This window comes from Uloborus diversus, chromosome 6 (assembly GCF_026930045.1).
Source record: "Uloborus diversus isolate 005 chromosome 6, Udiv.v.3.1, whole genome shotgun sequence".
Taxonomy (NCBI): Eukaryota; Metazoa; Arthropoda; class Arachnida; order Araneae; family Uloboridae; genus Uloborus; species Uloborus diversus.
Window position 1 is genome coordinate 129,290,805 of NC_072736.1, and position 19,394 is coordinate 129,310,198.

At 31.3% G+C, this 19,394-nt stretch overlaps 1 protein-coding gene across 1 annotated transcript in view; it reads right to left on the minus strand.

Annotated features, from left to right (window-relative positions):
- LOC129224495 (endoplasmic reticulum transmembrane helix translocase-like) overlaps positions 1–19,394 on the minus strand; it is a 44,789-nt gene extending 25,395 nt beyond the window's left edge. The window contains exons 1-12 of the mRNA XM_054858956.1: positions 19,114–19,394; positions 16,907–16,996; positions 14,115–14,299; positions 12,791–13,019; positions 11,609–11,678; positions 8,577–8,683; positions 7,323–7,452; positions 6,944–7,126; positions 5,665–5,802; positions 3,026–3,146; positions 1,978–2,132; positions 714–889 (exon numbers count right to left, since the gene is read on the minus strand). Of these exons, the coding sequence (XP_054714931.1) occupies positions 714–889; positions 1,978–2,132; positions 3,026–3,146; positions 5,665–5,802; positions 6,944–7,126; positions 7,323–7,452; positions 8,577–8,683; positions 11,609–11,678; positions 12,791–13,019; positions 14,115–14,299; positions 16,907–16,996; positions 19,114–19,377 (1,848 nt within the window). The 5' untranslated portion in view covers positions 19,378–19,394. The remainder of the gene's footprint in view (positions 1–713; positions 890–1,977; positions 2,133–3,025; positions 3,147–5,664; positions 5,803–6,943; positions 7,127–7,322; positions 7,453–8,576; positions 8,684–11,608; positions 11,679–12,790; positions 13,020–14,114; positions 14,300–16,906; positions 16,997–19,113) is intronic.

Below are 19,394 nucleotides of genomic sequence, written 5' to 3' on the forward strand. Positions count from 1 at the left end.
CATTTTACTACACCAATCACGTTACCTGCCTGGCAGTACAAATAAGACCACCTGACTTCCAGATGGTTTCGCACATTGATCAATTTTCCAGTACTTTCAAGGTTTTCCAGGATGCTTACGCACCTTTAAAAAATATTCAAAGCTAATCGATACCTCATTTATTTAAATATTAACTTGGCATTTTTTTGAATTAGTTAAATAAATGGATCTTGTCCAGTATAATAAATGATTATTTTATTGATAGGGTATAAGAAACAAAACAGAAACAAATAAGAAAATGCAGGTATGTGAATTAGCATTATAAGGCTTTATGGTAAGCTCAAGTGAATACTTTTGAAATGTTCAATAGCTTATCTGAAGTAGAACAACACATGGATATATTTGTGCCTAAGAGCCAGACAAAAGTTACATAATTGCTACTTTACAGGAGAGCAAAAAAAGTTGGTTGGTGCATACAAAGCATTGGACTCGCGTTCTTTTAAAACTGGTTATTTATTACAAAGGTTTTTTTCCCCCGACTATTCATATGTCTCGATGTGGAATAGGATTCCACATACGATGCACTAATAAACGGAAAACAAATTTTGCACTTACGTTAGTCTGGCTGTGTTGATTGTTCTACACACACATTAATTACTGATGACTGATACGTCAGTTCATCATGCCTAAAATACATCCAGTTATGAAATGCAAATATAAAATGTTACACAAACCATTGCTTTTAAAATTTCAGGAGCTCCTTTAACAGCAACGATGTACGAAGTATCAGACGTGCCAGTAGGATTAAAACCAGCTATCACAGACATTCGTTTCAGAGCACTGGAGAAATGAAAGCGATGGAATATTTTGAGCCCAGACATTTTACCTTTTCTTGGAACTACAGCATCACCTAAAAATGAATGCAAAAATTCAATGTATAACTCACACATAATACGTACTTATGCTGACATAGTACTAATATATTGAGGTAATGAAATGATTAATATTTTAAAAATTAAAAATCCAGCTTTCCCCTTTGTCAATGATTAGAAACAACTGAGAACAAAAGGTCAACATTAAGGGAATTTCTTTTAAACTGGAACTCATGCTCAAAAAGGCTAACTTCTCATTTAGTTTATTTAGGAAATTTCTGCGAGTTAAAAAGGTAATTTTACTAGCTTTATTGAAGTCAAACAAGATTTTTACAGCCCCTAAAAAGTTGATTTGCACTTTAAAAAGTACCTTACAGCAGGGGTTCCCAAAGTGGGTCCTGCCAAGTGCACTAGATTCTTCACCTTTAACATAGTATAATTGTTGTGAAATATTATAATTATTATATTATGGAATGGAAATGGCCAAGAAGTTTGCACCTGTCAAATTACTGTTGATTTTGTAGATACTGTTGATTTGATAGGTAATACAAGGCATTTCCATAAAAAAAAGAAATGGTGATTAAGATAAATAAAGATAAAGATTTTATAGCCAATATCCACCAGTACAATTATCCCAATTATTTTCAGCTTATAAGATTAGGTATTTTTATTTCTTATCCATCTTAAATGATAGAAATTACCAATATGGAAATTTTGCATTACTTTTTAAGTTTATCCATATAAGTTTTTTTTTCTGAAGAAACGTATTTTACTCCCCCCCACCCCCTTTTTAAATGTAATGTCTGCTTGAATTAAGCATTGAAAAATTATGAAAAAAAACTGCAGACGATTTCTAACTTATGACAATAAAACTTTGCTCTCTAAATAAATAATCATCTGTAAATAAAAACAACCATCATCATGGTAATCTGAAAAATCAGAGCAACATCAACTTTGGTCAAGCAAGGATAATAAGCAATTCGTGATTGCTTTAAAATAAAAATAAAAAAATAAAAAATATATCTATAAAGTGTCCCAGATTTGTATTAAATAAGTATTTCTATTGCTTGGATTGCATTCACCGGGTCAACAAAAGACATTATCATTAGATAACAAAAATATGTACCTTTTGTCAAGTTCCATTCCACAGCTGTCAAAGTAGCTTTCTCTAAGGGATCTCCCACAATGCCATCATCTAACTGCACAAGTGAATGACAAGTAGCAAGCACTTGAAGGCTTTCTAAAGGTATGTCTGTTACAGCACAAACCTTTTCTTTATCACTAAAATGACAAAAAAAGTGCTCAGTATGTAGGAAAAAAGCAGTTTTACGTGTAGAATATTCTTTTATGAAAAGCTTTATTTATTGTTTAATTATTATAAAAACTAACACATATTTCTTACTTTTGAAAAAAAAAAAAAAACTATGTTAAATTTTTAGAGTTACAGGAAGATTTAACCAGAGCTATCATTTGATTGGTGAAGAGATTTTTTTTTTTTTTTTTGCCATAACCCGATTTTAACCGACCATCAGATCTTGACTTCTTTGGTTCTATTCGGTAGTAATGTCGGAAAAAGCAACTAGCCCTTTTTTTTTGGTTGCATTTGGTGAATAAATATGGTTGTTTTTATTTGAAGCTTTCCCTGATATTTAGGAGAATATCAGATAACAGACTTTATTTTTCTTAGAAGCTGTCTAGTTATAGCAATTAATAAAACTCACTTCCATTGTTGCTGAATACTTGCTTTATTACAAAATGGGTGTCTTTGAAAACTGCCAATGCAGATTATTTGAACTGCTTGCAATTAAAAAAAAAAAAAAAACACATACACACACACAAACTATGCTCCAATATAAAAACATAGTTTTAAATTACAAATAACAGAGTTCAAATACACATCAACATTGAGAGAGTGAAAACACAACATAATTTTAAATTAATATTGATTTAAATCAAATTTGAAACTAAAAAGAAATAAATATTCTTCAAAGTTATATTTTCAAAATTTAATCCCAAATGAAGTCTTTCTAAAAAAAAAACATACATCCTAAGGCATGCAGTATCTATCACACACTGTATTATTTCAATAAATGCGAAAATAGGGTCGGGGTGGGAGGTAGGACATAAATGGATGATCGAAACATACTTCAACATATATCAAAACTCATACTTACGTTAAGCCTGCAACACCTTCCACAACTAAGTTGTCGCTTGTAAGCGTACCAGTTTTATCAAAACAACAGATTTCCACTTTCCCAGCAAATGGAATACGGAAAGGCTCAGTACAATACACATCTTATTGAAAGAAAGATAAATAAGAAAAAATTAATGTTTCGGTAAATAACACGCCCCCTAGAATTGTTAACTGTACATCCAACAATAAATTAACAAAATATTTCAAGAAAATTAAAATTTATGTAAAATTAAGATTTAAAAATCAAAACAGTAATCTGAACAGCTCAACAACACCGAATAACAAATACAGGGTGGCGACAGGAATTGTGAAAAAAAGTTCCCTGACTTTTCCCTGATTAAGTTCACCAAATTTCCCTGATTTACGTTACCAATAATAATGGTTTTCTTTCTTTGCTCTACTTTAAATCCATTATATGTTTGTATAAAATGCAGTATTTTAAACGTTTTAAGTTGTGTAAAGTTGTTGAACTAAAGATATATTTTAAAAAGATGCTACTTTTTAAATAAAATGGTTAAAAAAAAACATATCAAGTCAATTTTTGGGGGAAAAAACCCCTACAAAACAGTATATTAAGTTTTTCTATATGGAAAGATTAGAGAAAATGAAAAAAAAAAAAAAAAAACTTTACTTCCAGAAACCACTTAGCATAAGAATTTTAAGAAACTATTAAAATTACTCTTAAAAACATATGCGTATTTATGATAGAACTAAAAAGTAATTGAAATTATTTTGAACTAAATTTTCAAACAGTATAATAATTGTTGCAAGAATAACAAGTAATAGTGAAAGAATAGAAATAATGTAGTTATTCTTATATAACTAATTGACATATTTATGCAAAACAGATGAAACTATTTGACATCCATTCATAGGGAGCTTTTCTCTAATCAAGAACATAGGTTTTAATGAATAAATACAGCATTTTAACAATAAAAAAATAAAGATATTTACTTAAGTACACAAGTTAACTCTATTTCAAATGATTTCAGGATGTAATGGGAAAAAAATCTTAGATTGCTTTTGTAACAAACAACTTTGAAATGCAGGGGGAAAAAAGAAAAAAAAAGCAATTAGTTAATTTCAAAATATATAAAAGAAGAATACAACTCGGTTATAAAATTAAAGAATCACACTTAAGTCTGAAGAAAAGAAGACCTTTATAATCTGCGGTGACAACAAATAGTATAAAGGGAAAAGAACAAAGTTTTTTTTTAATTGAAAGTTTAAGTAAGATTCAATAGTTTGACGTTGAGGAAAAAAGATGCACAAATATGCGGCAGTGTATAATCGCTCCTCATTAAATTTACTTTTTTTTTTGAACAGATAATTGGCGGAAAATGCGTAGGGAATTAGAGTACTTAATTTTGTAAAGCAAAAAAAAAAAAAAAAATCCCTTCATAAAATTAATTTTCCCTGATTTTTTGTAATTTTTTCAAAATCCCCTGGTATTTCCCTGATTAATAAAGTTCCCTGGCTTTTCCCTGATCTCCCTGATCAGTCGCCACCCTGAAATAAGCATATAATGAAATCATAATACAGTATTTGGAAAACATGAGTGCGAACATGTAAAAGTATCAGTAAACTTTCTCAAACATTTAACTGAATTAATATAAAAGAACATTTCATAAAATATTCTATACAGTATGGCATTAATAAATTACTAAAATCATATCACTGAATGACAAAACAATTGTATTTTCAAGATTCAAAACATTTTTTGAACAAATATCAATAATAAATGTTATGGAACTAAGAATCTAACCAATAATTTTTATCATTCATTTTTGTGAGTATTGACTTATTTATACGTGATCAGTATTTGACTATAAAATTATATTAGTAGAATATATTAGCATACTTGGAAGCTAAGTATTTGAAAATATCATGATAAACTTTTAATGATAATGAACAGAAGTAACCTGAGTTTGACAACTACAATGGTTATGAAATGTTCAATGTTGTCGTAATTGTTTTTGTTTGTTATATGACATTTAAATATTTCGTCGCCTCAGAGCAACAATAAGACATTTTAGTGTTTTATTTCTGGGATTAGATATCTTACTGTTGCTCTGCCGTGAGGATCTATAAAATAAGTACAGGGTACGCCAGTTAATTAAATCAACCGCTTTCATGAAATCAAATCGTCAAGAACAGAAGAACAAAATCCAGCTTTATTGAATTAGTCGCTTTGTGGACAAACTGTGGATCAAAACTGTTCAGAAAAAACTTGATTCATATCAGAAATGTTAATATTTTTTCCTATTTTTTATTTTTTAAGTCAGTACAAATATATAAAAAAAATTAATGTCTTGCATGTGACACAGCATCAGATTTTATTTAATGTTTTAAAAAATTTTGACAAGCAGAGCCAAAAAAAAAAAAAATCTCCATCATTGACCTAGACAACATTCAATTGTATAAAAATCTTCCATGAATGATTATTGCCATCTCCCTTTTAACACATAATTCATGTTATTGTTTTTTTTTTTTTTTTTTAAGTTCATAACTCTAAGTTTCACTTTTTTCCGTACAATCAGCAAATTTGGTTTCATGAAAGTTTACATGTTTAATTTTGAAAATCCCTGATAGAAAGCAAAAGTTCAACATGTTACTTACAAAGTTTTGAGAGTGCTAGCAAAGAAGTATTTACTGCAAGAGAAAGCTCGATTGGAAGTTCAGGAGGCACAACAGAAGTTAGTATCAAAGCACATTCTAAAAATAATTTGTATCTGTTCCTATTGGGATCTTCAGTTCCTAAAAGTAAACAACAAAGTTTTAAGTTACTTTCTTCTCATCACTGTGACACAATCAACAAATTTCCGTAAAATGTTGGTTAGTCCTGGATGATGCTGTTAACTCATCCAGATTTCATCTTGTTACATAAATATGTTTACCTGAACATAACACCTGTTTATAATTCAATTTTATTCTGGTTTGAATTTGGAGTATAAAACTTAAATTCTGGATCTTGATTCTCCTTTAAGTGTAAAAGAAAAAAAAGTATGATAATTAGGCTTACCAAATGCGCTGGATTAGCCAGGAGAGTCATGTGCTTTTAGTGCTGTACTAAGTTTAAAAAAAAGTCTAGGGCTACAAAAATATCCAGAGTTTAAATAATTTTTTGCCCAACTAGGATTTTGGTCACAGGTTTTAGTCTATCATCTTAATCATTGTCTCTCATAAATGTGCACCATTAGCCAACCTTGGAAAAATGCTGATTTATATCGTTTTGCCTATCAATGAATGATTGTTATAGCATTAAATGACAGAAGACAAGTGAGAACTTGTTTTCTTATTTTTTCAGTTAGTTAATTGGCATTGGGTTGTATGTGTCTTGTTTGGTTATGGGGAATGTAGTAAAACGCCTAAAACCTACAAACGCCTAAGTACGCCTAAAACCTACAAACCCACGCAATGGCACTGGTCTTTCACTTCAGGAACTGGCACTGTTTGCGAGGGTGGTGAAATGTAATTCATGGAAATGAAGTCCTATATAAGTTGTGATATTTCTGACACTTTTTCGTTAAATATTATTTCTTTGTTTTTTTGTTGTTGCTTTTTAATTATTTATTTTTTGGTGTCTAACATGGACTTCAACGATAAAATTTCAGATATTGAATTTAAGAATGTTTTTTTAAGATCACTTTGGACTTTTCCCCTTCAACCTTTTGTATTTTTATCACAAAAAGTCAAGTTGCTCATATACATACATCTAAATAAACAGGTATAGCTAGTTTTGATTTCTGGTGAAATGAGACAGATCTGAAAACTTTGTATTCCTATATAAAAAGGGGAGAGGGAATGCTGTAGCATACAAATGTAAATCCGCTGATAACATTTTTTTTTTCCATTTTAAGTGGGAACTGCTATATAAGATGAATAAAATTTTACAAACCTTTAATCCAAACATATGCAGAGGCAGCAATTGCAAACACAAGCAAGAACAGAATGAAACAAAATGTCTCCAAATTATTTGCTGTAACTCTTTTGACACCAAAAAGAATAGTTCTCAATAATTTTCCTTGAGATGTATTGAAGCTTGTTCTCAATACGTAAGCAACACAACCATTGTCAGCAGCTAAAAGACACAAAATATATACACATGACACAAAGCATCATACAATGAAATAAATTTCAGAACACATATTTCAAAATAAGTGATATGTTTCAAACAACTCTTCCAAATTTTTTTCCCACAGACTCATTTAAAAGAAAAATGTGGTTTTAGAATGTTTGCTTATTTATTTATTTTTTATTATAACCTAAAAAATTACCTTTTAAACCTGGACTAGTTTTTCCAGGAGGAGAATGCTGAAGAACCTTGGTTCCACCAAATAAAATATGTAAACGGCCATGTTGCTCTGAATCTAAACCATCGCTAGGGTTCAATTCTTCAACTGGCTCCTAAACAGAAACACATTGTTACAAATATATAGGTAAAATTGACTAATATCAGTAAAATACTGCAGAGTAAATATTGGAAAAAAAAAAAAAAGGTTTTTAAACATCATGAAAGTTTATTAAAAATACCTTGTAATCTTTCTGTGGTCATTAACATTTAAGTAGTTCTGTATTGGTCTATTCCACGCTCGCTGTCTTATATTTCGCTTCATCCCACCACCCATTACATTGATAAAAAAGCCCATCTATGTAGCTTCCCCAAACATCACAGAGTTCTGATAATTTCTTTCGGTATTTCAAGGTTGCATAGCTTTCGGTTTCGGAAATGTATGTTGGTCATTTAGACCAATAATGGAACAACCTAGTTAGCTACAGTTTACAGAGACTTTTTTTTTTCTTTTTCAGAAAATTCCCTAAATCAAAAGATTTTTGTTTTAGAGATTTATAAAAACTGGGACATTTTTAATAAAAATTGGGAGGCTGGAGAAATGTTCAAAATCCAGAAGCCTTTCAGAAAATTCAGTTAAGTTGGCAGGTATGCATAACTAGTGAATACATGAGTACATGAGTATTGTTACTCAAGCACTATTAAAAACTTGATTTACATAGATTTTGGTCGGCAGATTTATAAACAAATCTAATTCTAGTGCATATGGCAGATAAGCATTTTAAAGAACCTTTTGTGAAATGAAGGGCATTTGGTTAAGTACTATAAACCCAATTGCTTGTAGAAAATTTTCAGAAATTCTGTCCCGTACATAAGTCACATCAGTCCCCCTACTTTCAACCTTATTTCTTTTACTAAATTCCTTGACTTATGAGCAAGTATTTATGGTAATTTAAGAATAATTTATTTTTTATCATTAGGTAATGAGTAGCAGTTTTCTTTAAAATAAGACCACATAATACAAATTAAATAAATAAAGAAAACTACTACTTATCTCAATTTTCCAGATTTGACTCATTTACAGATAATTTATTACTTTTTAATTATTCATTCCATCTCACTCTGTTTCAAATTAAAAAAAAAAGACGGAAATCTGTTAAAAGATCAAAAGCATTCACTCCTGCCATCTATACTGCTTCAAATGTAATGAAATATTATTACAAATAAAGTACCACAATACCTTCATCTGAGGAACCGACTCTCCTGTCAACATCGATTCATCTACTATGCATGGTCCACGGAGAAGAAGCAAATCACAGGGTACTAAATTATCATTATGAGATCTACCTAAAAAAGGAATATTATGTCACTGCATTATATTAATGATATATATCATATACATATAGTATATTACATTTAGATAATTTTTAATAATAAATTAATAATATTAATACGATTAATATATATACACCTTTTATACTGCAAATATTGTAGTTCAAAAAATAAATATAAAAAATATCATGATATTTTCAGAATGAATATAGGATATTTTTCAGTGGAACCTTGCCGGAAGGTAAAAGGCACGATGAACTTTTTTTTTTAACAGAAATTTAAAGCACCATCTCTTTTATCAACTTTTAAAACAGTGGCACAAAGCAGTAAAATTTTGACAAACAAATTTTCCTATAACTGACAATCCAGTAGTACAAGTCATCACGAAAGGCAAACTCACCTCCTGACTAACTTTGCTTTCGCGACACAATGCCATTTACCTCCCAAGTACAGATATATAAGCAAAAAACACTCATTAAATTAAAACAAAGTCTGTTATTTGGTTTAAATAATTTGTTGTAATTGCACACCTTTAGGCTATTGTTCTCTTCAATTTTTGCATTCAATTTGCTATATATATTTTATTTCTGAACATAAATAAATCAGCATGCATTACCTATTTGTAAAATAAGTGACAAGCACATGCAATAAATATTTTAAATAAAATTTTTTCATGAGTGTTTTTTAAGTGTAGTAACAAATACTTCAATAACATATTATTCACGTTAATCTTCAAATGTGACATTATATCAGTAATTATATTTAAATAAATTTAAATATATACCAAAAATTTTAGCAAAGTTTGTTTTTTGTGTGTTATGCATGAGGCAGTGAGAAGCAAAGAGCTGTAAGTGGATGTTTTATAGTTTTGAGTAAAACACGTTTGAAGTTCATATCCTAGGTAGGATTTCATTGGATTTTTTTTTATAAATCATGTTTTATGAAAAAAAAAAAAAAGCAGAGAAGCAGGGCTGCACCGTCCCTATGTGCGAGGTCGTACGACGCACGACGGCGCCAGAGTCAAAAAAGCGCCTAGCTCCATCAATGAAAAATGCTCCAAATGGGTGAAAAAAATCTCCAACCAAAAATATTGAACTACTAGTCTGCGTGCCCGGCGTTGCACGGGCTACTTAAAAAATGAAAGAGCTGTTCAATTGATGTTTTTTATTATTCTGACATCAGTTTCTAAAGCGCTAAGGAGTAAATAATTACGCGTAATGCAAGGTTTGCAAAACACCAGTAGAGCATATTTTTGGCAAAAACCTCTTTAACGTTAATCATATTTATCAATAATACAAGTTATTAGCATTTTCAATTAGCACAAATGATGAAAATATATGCATTCTCAACTATAATATGTGCTCACTTTAAACTGAATTAAATCTGATAGAATATATCTAAAATATTTATGTACAATCACAATCAGATTTTTACATAAAATGACACACACTTTTTTGTTGATTACGTGAAACTAAAGTACCAAGACTTATTACATACCAATAAGCATTAATTTAATATCAAGTCATCAGATTCCAATTAAGCTTTAGTTAAAATCCTTTAAGACAATCTTTTTTGTTCAACTCTGTTTCTCTTAAAGAAATCCAAACAATCTTAATTTAACGTGTTCTTTTAACGATACAAACTGTATTGCAAAAATCGAAACAGGAAGGAAAAAGAGATTTATTACAATTCGAAAACTCACCCATGTGACGGTAAAAAGTCCAACAAAATAAACATAATTAGTCGCACATCCTAAATGTACCAAAATATGAGGCCGGTGAATGATAAACTTACACTACGATCAATAAACATTACTAAAGAAACATTTTTCATATGCTGAAAAGAGTTAAGAACGTTGAATGTGAAAAAATAAGAAAGGACAGACGATAAATGTCCGAATAGAGCAACCAATTTTAAACAAATAATTTAAAATGAAATTCTAGATGGAAACGTTGTTTTAAGATTTGGACAGTAGCCAAAAAAATCTTTTTTAAAACAATTTTTAGAATTTTATTTGTTCACCCATATGCAAAATGGCAACAGGAAAGAAATAATTCCTGAATAACGTTATGTTAATTAACGTTTTAATTAATATCTCCGCTAATTAAAGTCGTACAATTATGAGATTGGTCCTATTGTTTTCTTTGGAAAATTTCGAATTGATCGGTATCTCGTTTGACTCCCGATTCGCAGTGGTTCTCGAGAAGATCGATCTTCAGACAGATAGACAGACAGACGGACGCGAACAGATTTTAATATTATAGTGGATGGAGGAGTGGGGATGGGAAAAAAATAGGTTGTGTTGGACGTAATTAACTAAGCCAATAATCAGTAAATATCACCCCCAAGGAGGTGAAGGTTTTGGGAATCATTACCTGGAGCCTTACTAAAATGCACCTCTAATACATTAATACGTCCAAAACAGCTCACAGTAGTAGTTTTGTCAGGGAACATTCTTTTAAATACAGTGATATAGAGCAGATTCTCTAGTGCAAGATTTTGCCATCTCGGGGTGCCGTGAAACATTGAAAGGTTTCATTATTTAAGTACCCAATTATTTGCGACATTACTGCAAAATTTTGCCTTCGCCCCTGTAGAGATTTTATGGATCCCCAAGGGAGGCGCGCTTTTTTTTTCTTTTGTAAATTCCTAAAGAAAAAACTCCTCCCCCTTTTTCTGGTGAAAGGCACAATTGGACGGCCAGGCCATCCCTGCTTTGCTTCTCACTGTTTCACGTATTATGAATAACACGCAAAAACATATAATAACCAATCTCTAAACCTGAATTCCAGATTAATCTAAGGAACATCATTGGAGTGAATTTACATAAAACATTTTAAGTTTAAACACTTGCATTTAAAAGGTTTGCATTCATTTATTGCATTTTTAAGCTATAAAATGAAGCAAAGCAAATTTTTTTAAAAAAGAAGGAAAATTTACCTATGGATACAATATCACCGGGGATCAAATCACAACTAGGAATAGGTCTCCATTTTCTATTTCTATATACCTAGAAACATAAACAGGTAGGTTGTTTTGTCTTTCATAAAAATAAACACTGGTTTAAATGCCTTATTTAAAATTTATTCTTACCTTACAAAAAAAAAAAAAAAAACCTGCACTAGTAATATAAAACTGAGAAAGATAGAAAATATTTTAGCTTTAGCAAAGGAATGCCTAAAATCTTCTCTACTTGCACTACTATCAGTTGAACACAAAATAGTCCCATACTTAAGCACTTTTGAAGGAAAATGGCAACAAAGAGAAATGTTCGCTCTTTAGGAAAAGACCAGATTGTCTTTTTAAATACTTATGCACTTGATTCTCATAGTCTCACATTTCCCCAACCACTTCATTGGATAAGAGTAATTTTTAAATAACATGCTTAGATTTTAACATGATCCCGATTTTACGTATTTGGAGTTGGAACGATTTTTTTTCACTGGTCCAGCAGAAAACGTAAAATTAGGGTTCCACTATATTCAGTCAAGAAAGGTTTTATTCTAATGAGCCAGGTATTTGCTTGTTCATTATCTAATTAAATGAGACTGGAGGTATGATAAAATAACATAGTAGGAAACTGGTAGTTGCATAGTTGCCAACTTTAAAAATCTTACAATGTACGAGGTGGCCGTATTTCTACGCTTTTTTGACCCTTATAAAGCAAAGTATTAAAATTTAAAGTATTATAATATTTTTAAATCCTTACCTTGACTTGATCTGTGCTTTTATAAGCAAAAAATAAATAAATTTAAAAATAAGTAAATAAATAAACTTTTATTTCTTTGAACTGAAACTTTGAAAAGTTGCTGATTTCTCAGCTTTCAAAAATTGTCTATCAAAAACTATTTTAAAATAAGTTTTTCTGTAAGTTCTTACAGATCAAAATGTTCTCCATGCTGTTATCCGATAATGAAGTGCTCAGTTCTCGTACAAATCTGCCATAAGACCGTACAATCGTACAAAACGTCTGAAAATCGCACAATGTACAGCTAAATCGTACAAGTTGGAAGCTATGTAGTTGGGACACAAACATTTTTGAAACCTATGCAATTAATATTTTACAATTTTTTCATTCAATACTGTGTGTGTGTGTATGATACAATATTATCAGAATCATACCTGTATTCCATATGGTTTATTTCCCATCTTTCGAATTTCAGAAAGATTACGTAGTTGTTGCTGCACAAGTGTACATTCAAATGCAATAAGCATTGTTAAAGTAAATACACTATAGTACCAGTACTCATCAAGACACCATAAACCAACACAGAAAACTTGGAAAACAAAAAATGGTGCAGTAGCTCTTTCTTTAAATAGTTCCATGAATTCTGGAACAACCATTTCCAATCTAAAAGAAACAAATAATTAGCAATTGAGTTATTGCAATAATACAGCTACATTTTTCTTTGACAATGAATCATATTTACAATGTGGTGCATTTGAAGGAACCATGGAATGAGCAAGAAAGAATATAGTCTTCTTTAAATGGAAATTAGTTTTAACTGAAATCCATTTGTAATCTCGAAAGTTTCCTGACACCGGTTCAAAGAACAAACCAAATTTTGATTCTTACCTCCAGTTTCACCCGATCAAAAAAAGTTTTTTTTTTATTTTTATTCTAGGTCTTAAAAAATCAAATTTTTAATTACTACATAAGTTTTTGCATACTTTTTGGTTGAAAGTATTTTGGCTGCATTTTCAATCTTGGCAGTAATTTTTCATTTCATGTATTGCCATGTGTTTGGAATAAGTTATGTTGAAAGGACTCTTTTGGAGATATCATACATACTTTTGACTATTGCACTTTAAACAAAATAAGGCTGCAATCAAGACTAAAAGTTCCATAAAAATGAAAAACAACTTAACAAATGGTTAAATTAAACTATGAGTGCACAACTTTTTTTGGGGGAAGGGACACTCACATTACAGGCGGTCTAGCATGTGGGTATTTTAGGGGAGTCAGGCGGGAGACTAACCAACCACCTAATTAAAAAAATGTAGATCCAACCACCCAATTTTTATATTTTCTCACATAATTTGCATTGAGTAGCCTTTGCCTTCCCGGAAGAATTTAAAATGACAGGCCTGTCTGCATGCTCCAGTATTTTGCTGTTTGATTGTATTTTGATGTTAACCTATGCAAAAATTATATGGTTTAGAATTTAAAAGGTGTTCTGGGACATGGCTTTTTTTTTTCAGGAGACACATTCAATAACCCTATTTAAAAAGTAAAAATTGCACTTTTTGTAAAATTTTAGGAATGTATAAAAGAAAAATATGTCAGTGCTATCATGTTTAATGTTTACATTTAATTTTGGAATACAATTTGGGTTAGTATTATAGCTGAAAGTTTCAGGCACCAAATATTGCATTAATATTAGAATGACCCATACATATAACTATTAGTGAAAAAGAGAAAAAAAATTTTAAGAACTGATCATACTCATTTTTTCCATATTTATTTTCAGCAGTCTTTAACTCTAGTTCATCAGCAAATCCTTTCCATTCTTGATAAAATTTAAAAGGAAGATTATCTGGAAAATTCAATCCTTCAAAACGCTTCTTATCATTATTATATACATATTTTGTTTTCTGAAACTTGAACCAGTAATTCATACCTTCTTCATCCTGAAAAATAAGGAAGTACACATAAAAATAACAAAGGAATCTCAATGTAGATTTGTTTCAAGCACTAACAAAATGAACACAAAACCTTAAGGATAGAGTAAAACCACCTTTAATGGACACTCCTAAATAGCGGACTTTTCTTGAATCCCAGTTCCTCAATATAGGTTGTTACGTATTATTCATTCTGAACAACAGATACTCTGAATAACAGATAGTTCTTTGGTTAAATAAAGGATTGAATATTTTTCACAATATCAACAAATGAATACTTGCTGTTCCAAGTGTCCACAACCCTACTAAAGTAGTAATTTTTTCTCCTTTTCAGGTTAGTCTGATATTCGAATAACTTAAAACAATGACCCCTTATCCTGCTTTTCCTGCAAAAATTTCATCTATTAACATCTTTCATTTTGTTCAATTTAAAGGAACGAACCAAATCCATTCTAACTCTCCTTTGCCCCAGCCTCAATATATTAAGCCTGTGAAGTCTGGTATCAAAATCTAATTCTGAAAGTCCCCTTACTTGCCTAGCATTCCTTCTCTGAACCCTTTCGAATAAAGGAATATCTTGTTTAAGATCAAAACTGAACAGCATATTTTAAATGAGGTCTTACAAAACTTCTATATAAAGGCAACAAAAACTTAAGATTTGTTTAAAATAGATCTATTGAGCATTCCAATGGCTTTGTAAAATTCCATACCGCACTGTTGACTAAATTTGAAATCCTGATTTATTAAAATATCCATATGAATAACATTTTCTGTTTGATTAATGATTAAACCCTATAAATAACAACTTGTACACTTATGTTTCCATGATCTAGCACTTGACATTTCCCAATATTAACTACCACACCCCACTTATCTGCTCACATAGTAATATGACTTAATTCTTTTGCAGCTGTTTTACTAGTTCTTCATATTCTAAAATGCAGCACTAACTGTGACGTAATCAGCAAAACAATTCATATTTCCCGAAATATTTTCATAAATATCATGTTTTACAAATGATAAAAGCCCTAAAACTGATCTCTGAGGAACCCCACTTAAAACATCACTCCAATGTTGCCTTACTGTTACTCTTTCTTTTCTTCCAGTGTTCCTTTCAAAATCTCTAACCCAATCTCTCTCCCATTCCTAATTCAGCTAGTTTGCCGACATTTGAAGATTTACTAGGGGATTTAACTAGAATTCAGTTACAGACAATATCAGGGATGTGCCAACCAAAACTCACTTTTGGAGCAATCTTGGGAGCAGGAAAATGGTGAGTTTGGAGCAGTCTAAAAGGGTGAATTTGGAGCAGTCTGGAGCAGTAAAATTGCAAATTTGGAGCAGCCTGGAGCAGTAAAATTGCAAATTTGGAACAGTTTGAAGCAGTACAATTTTAAATGTGGAGCAGCTTGTAGCAGCAAAAATTTAAATTTTGCATCAATTTAGAGCAACTACAGGTGGCAATGGGAACTGCGAAAAAAAGTTCCCTGAATTTTCCCTGATTAAGTTCACTGAATTTCCTTGATTTACGTTACCAATGATAATGGTTTTCTTCCTTTACATTAAATGAAAATTACTGTATATTAAATAAATGGGGCACAGGACCTGTGCCCCATTTATTTAATATACAGTACAACATACCCCACCACAGAATGTTGATTAGAATGTTTCCTAAAAACAATAAATGCATAAACTTGATGATATTCTGCCCAAACTGCCAAATATACTAAAGGAACTGCAACATTAAATGCAAAATTGCAGTTTTGGCACAGAAAAGTCCATTTGGCAGTCTTTTGGAGCAGTTTGGCGCAGGATCAGCGATAGGTACAGCTGGGACATCCCTGCAATATCAACATCTTTAAGAACACATTGAAAGTATTTAGTGTGACAAAAATACATCATCATATCATTTTTTCCAATCAAAAGCAGCAAGAACCACTCTTTTAAAAGTGGGTAAAAGAAAATTACTGAAATAAAAGAATCACATTAAGACATTTGGTTAAAAGCTAATAAAAACAATGGATAATTAAGCAGTAAGTTAGCAAAACTAAACCAGGGCTACGGCCAGAGGGCCCCAAATTTTTGGCAGGGCAGAAATTATCAATTTGCCAAATGGAACTTTAAGTTTTGCCAAATGATAAAATATCACTCCGTTGATATAAAAGTGACACATTTAAAACTTGCATTTTTTCATTAAGAGCAATTTAAAAGTTTTGTAATGGAACAGCGTATAAATCAAGACAGTGAATATGAATAAAATACTTTTTTTTCCCTGTTATTCTTTCAATTATAATGCAGTCTTTAAAAATATACATGCTTTAGGGCTGCCTGTCTTTTCATTACCCTAACTCAAAAATGAAAAAATTTGAATTATGTCACTTTTCCATCAATGGTGCCATATGGGTATACACACATTACGACCATGAAAAGGGACATTCTGGCCCTTAAAAATTGCAATTATGTCCCCAAATTTGCCGAATCTTCAGACAAAATTTGCCGGCTAAGGAACATTTTTGTGAGTTCTCAGTGACCTCCTATCAGGGAGGGCCTGGCTAAGGCAGTGCCTGAAATTAATTCATATTTTTGTGTGATCAAGAAGAAATAAAATTTACTCACTTTAGACTGATGCAGTCTAACTATTTCTGGTGAACCATTGTTAGGAGTAGGAACAACTTTCACATAACAGGCTTGCATAATGGTTTTCACCTATATTATAAAAAAATAAACACATTATTTAGAAAGTATAGTGAAACTTCTCATGGGCACAGCCAGCTGTTCTACCAAAAACTAGTCAGTAAACAAGCTAGTCACTCCGAGAAGTGACAAAGCTAAATTTCTTAAACAAAGTTCCATTGTACAGTAGAGTCTTGAAAATCTGAGGTAATTGGGGCTCGCACCTCCTCGAATTACTGAAAACTTGGATATCTGAAAAATTCTTTGGACTCCACAAGGACATGCGCTGTTTACTTTCATACGCTATGAAAAGGAAATATTGTCTCCTCTAAAAAATTATCACTAAAATATCAACATAAATTTATGCTTCAATAAGCCCTAAACAAGTTTTGATTAGTTTTTTTTTTCTTGATGTCTGCAAGCATAAACTTGCAGGCAACCAAAAACTGTTCTTTGATCGTCCTCGCATAAGTTTTGTCATGACATTTGTCTATATATGCGCATACTGTATGCACCTCACATTTTATTACCTTATTGTATTGTTAGGGAAGTTCTACAAAGCAAGATATTTTGATTTTCAGATTAAAACATTTTTTGTCCGTAACAAGTATACCTTAAAAATATCGACAAACACCTTGTATTAAGCGGATCCTCGGACTTTTGAGACTTGGATTTTCGAGACTCTACTAACAAGAAATGTCACTTGGAACATTTTTTAATGATTTTAATTAATCACATATTGCAAATTTAAGATGTAATAGTTGGGCATTGAGGAACATATGCAAAATTATCTTTGTGGTGCAAAAGTTTTTCAGCTCCCTTGTGTATAGCATTATGCAAACAATAAAGTTCTTATGTTGACCACATTAGGGAGCACATCCCAGCTAGCATGGTTTGAACAGTTTTCATTTCTTTTCAAGGGCGAAAAATCAGATCCTATTTCACTCCTCTATTTTTTTTTCTGTAAGGATATCTGCTATACAGCTGTTTTTATTTTCTTTATTATTTCTTTTTTGCAGAAGAGGAATAACTGCAAGAGTTTCAAGCATAAAACAAACAGCTTTATATTGAGCAAATGTTATGGTTAAATGCCTTTCCCCCTCATTCTCCATAAAAAAGGCAGCGGTAGCATAGGTTTTTTTTTTCCTTTTTCTGAGAAAATTTACCATTTTCTTCAGTCTAGCAAGTTCATTTTATCCTAAAATGTAGGTATATCACCATAAAAAGTTTCCTTTTTAGGTTGAACTTTCTTTTTCTGCGCAAGTATGGAATAAAATAATGAAAATTTTAACGAAATTAGGACAAAACTCGAAATTTTAGGACAACTCCAACCCTTGCAGCAGGTAAACATTTAGGACGTTCAGAAAAAAACGGCAACGTTTTACAGCATTATTGGAATATTAAAAGTTAAGGAAAATGAAAGCAGAAAACTTCAAAAATGATTGGATAGAATTTTCACTCTTGTATGAAAAGGCTTTGTTTCTGTAATCGCAACCGTTTCTCTGAAGGGATTTTTTCCCTTGAAATTCTAATAACTGAAAAATTCCGTTTAAGGGAATTTCGTTGTTTAATGAAATTCAATGGATATTTACAACGTTGAGATTGTACAAATGACAGAGGATTTCCAGACACACGTTTCACGGTGAGACCTCTTTTGCTATGCAAAAAAACCCCCGATTCCCTTGGAAATTTTTTGCGCTACCGTAGCTGAAAACCAGGCACTAATGTTTTATGGCCTAGTCAAAATTGCTAAAATTAGGAAGATTTCGATAATTGGGAACCTGGCGATCTTTCTTCATTGGCGTCAATTTTTGGCTGCAATGCCTGCACGAGAGGTATTTTTCCTTGCAACACTAAACAAAGAGAACCGAAACATCTATTCACACAGGGTTACTATAAATCAGCAGGGTTACCAAGGTAAAATAATTTACGCCAAAAATAAGACGACCGCGTCAAATTCCCAATTATCGAAATATGCCTCTACAATTAAACTGTCCAAAAATTGTTGACCGTATTAAGATCTCATTATCGAAAAATCCCTGCTTCTAATACATAGAACTCTGGGCATTAGTTCACTTAATTTTCGTTTTACTTACTATGAAATCAATTTGAAAGATATGAAAATTCATTTGAGAATTTTGAGAACTTACTTTGTTGCATGATAATAAGCACTGAATATGAACAGACCAATGACAAAACAAACAAGTCAGAATTTGGAAAATTCCAATAATAGCCACAGCTATCATACCGGCTTCAAAATACTCTGAAACTCCATACTGAAATGCCCAAATGTAAAACCATAATAAATATAAGATAACAAAAGGCCCAACATATCCATGAAACAAAAGCCGACGTGATGTATATAAGGTCACACTGTGAACAAGATCATCAACACCATATGCCTCAGGAGCCATCTTGTTTACAGAAACAC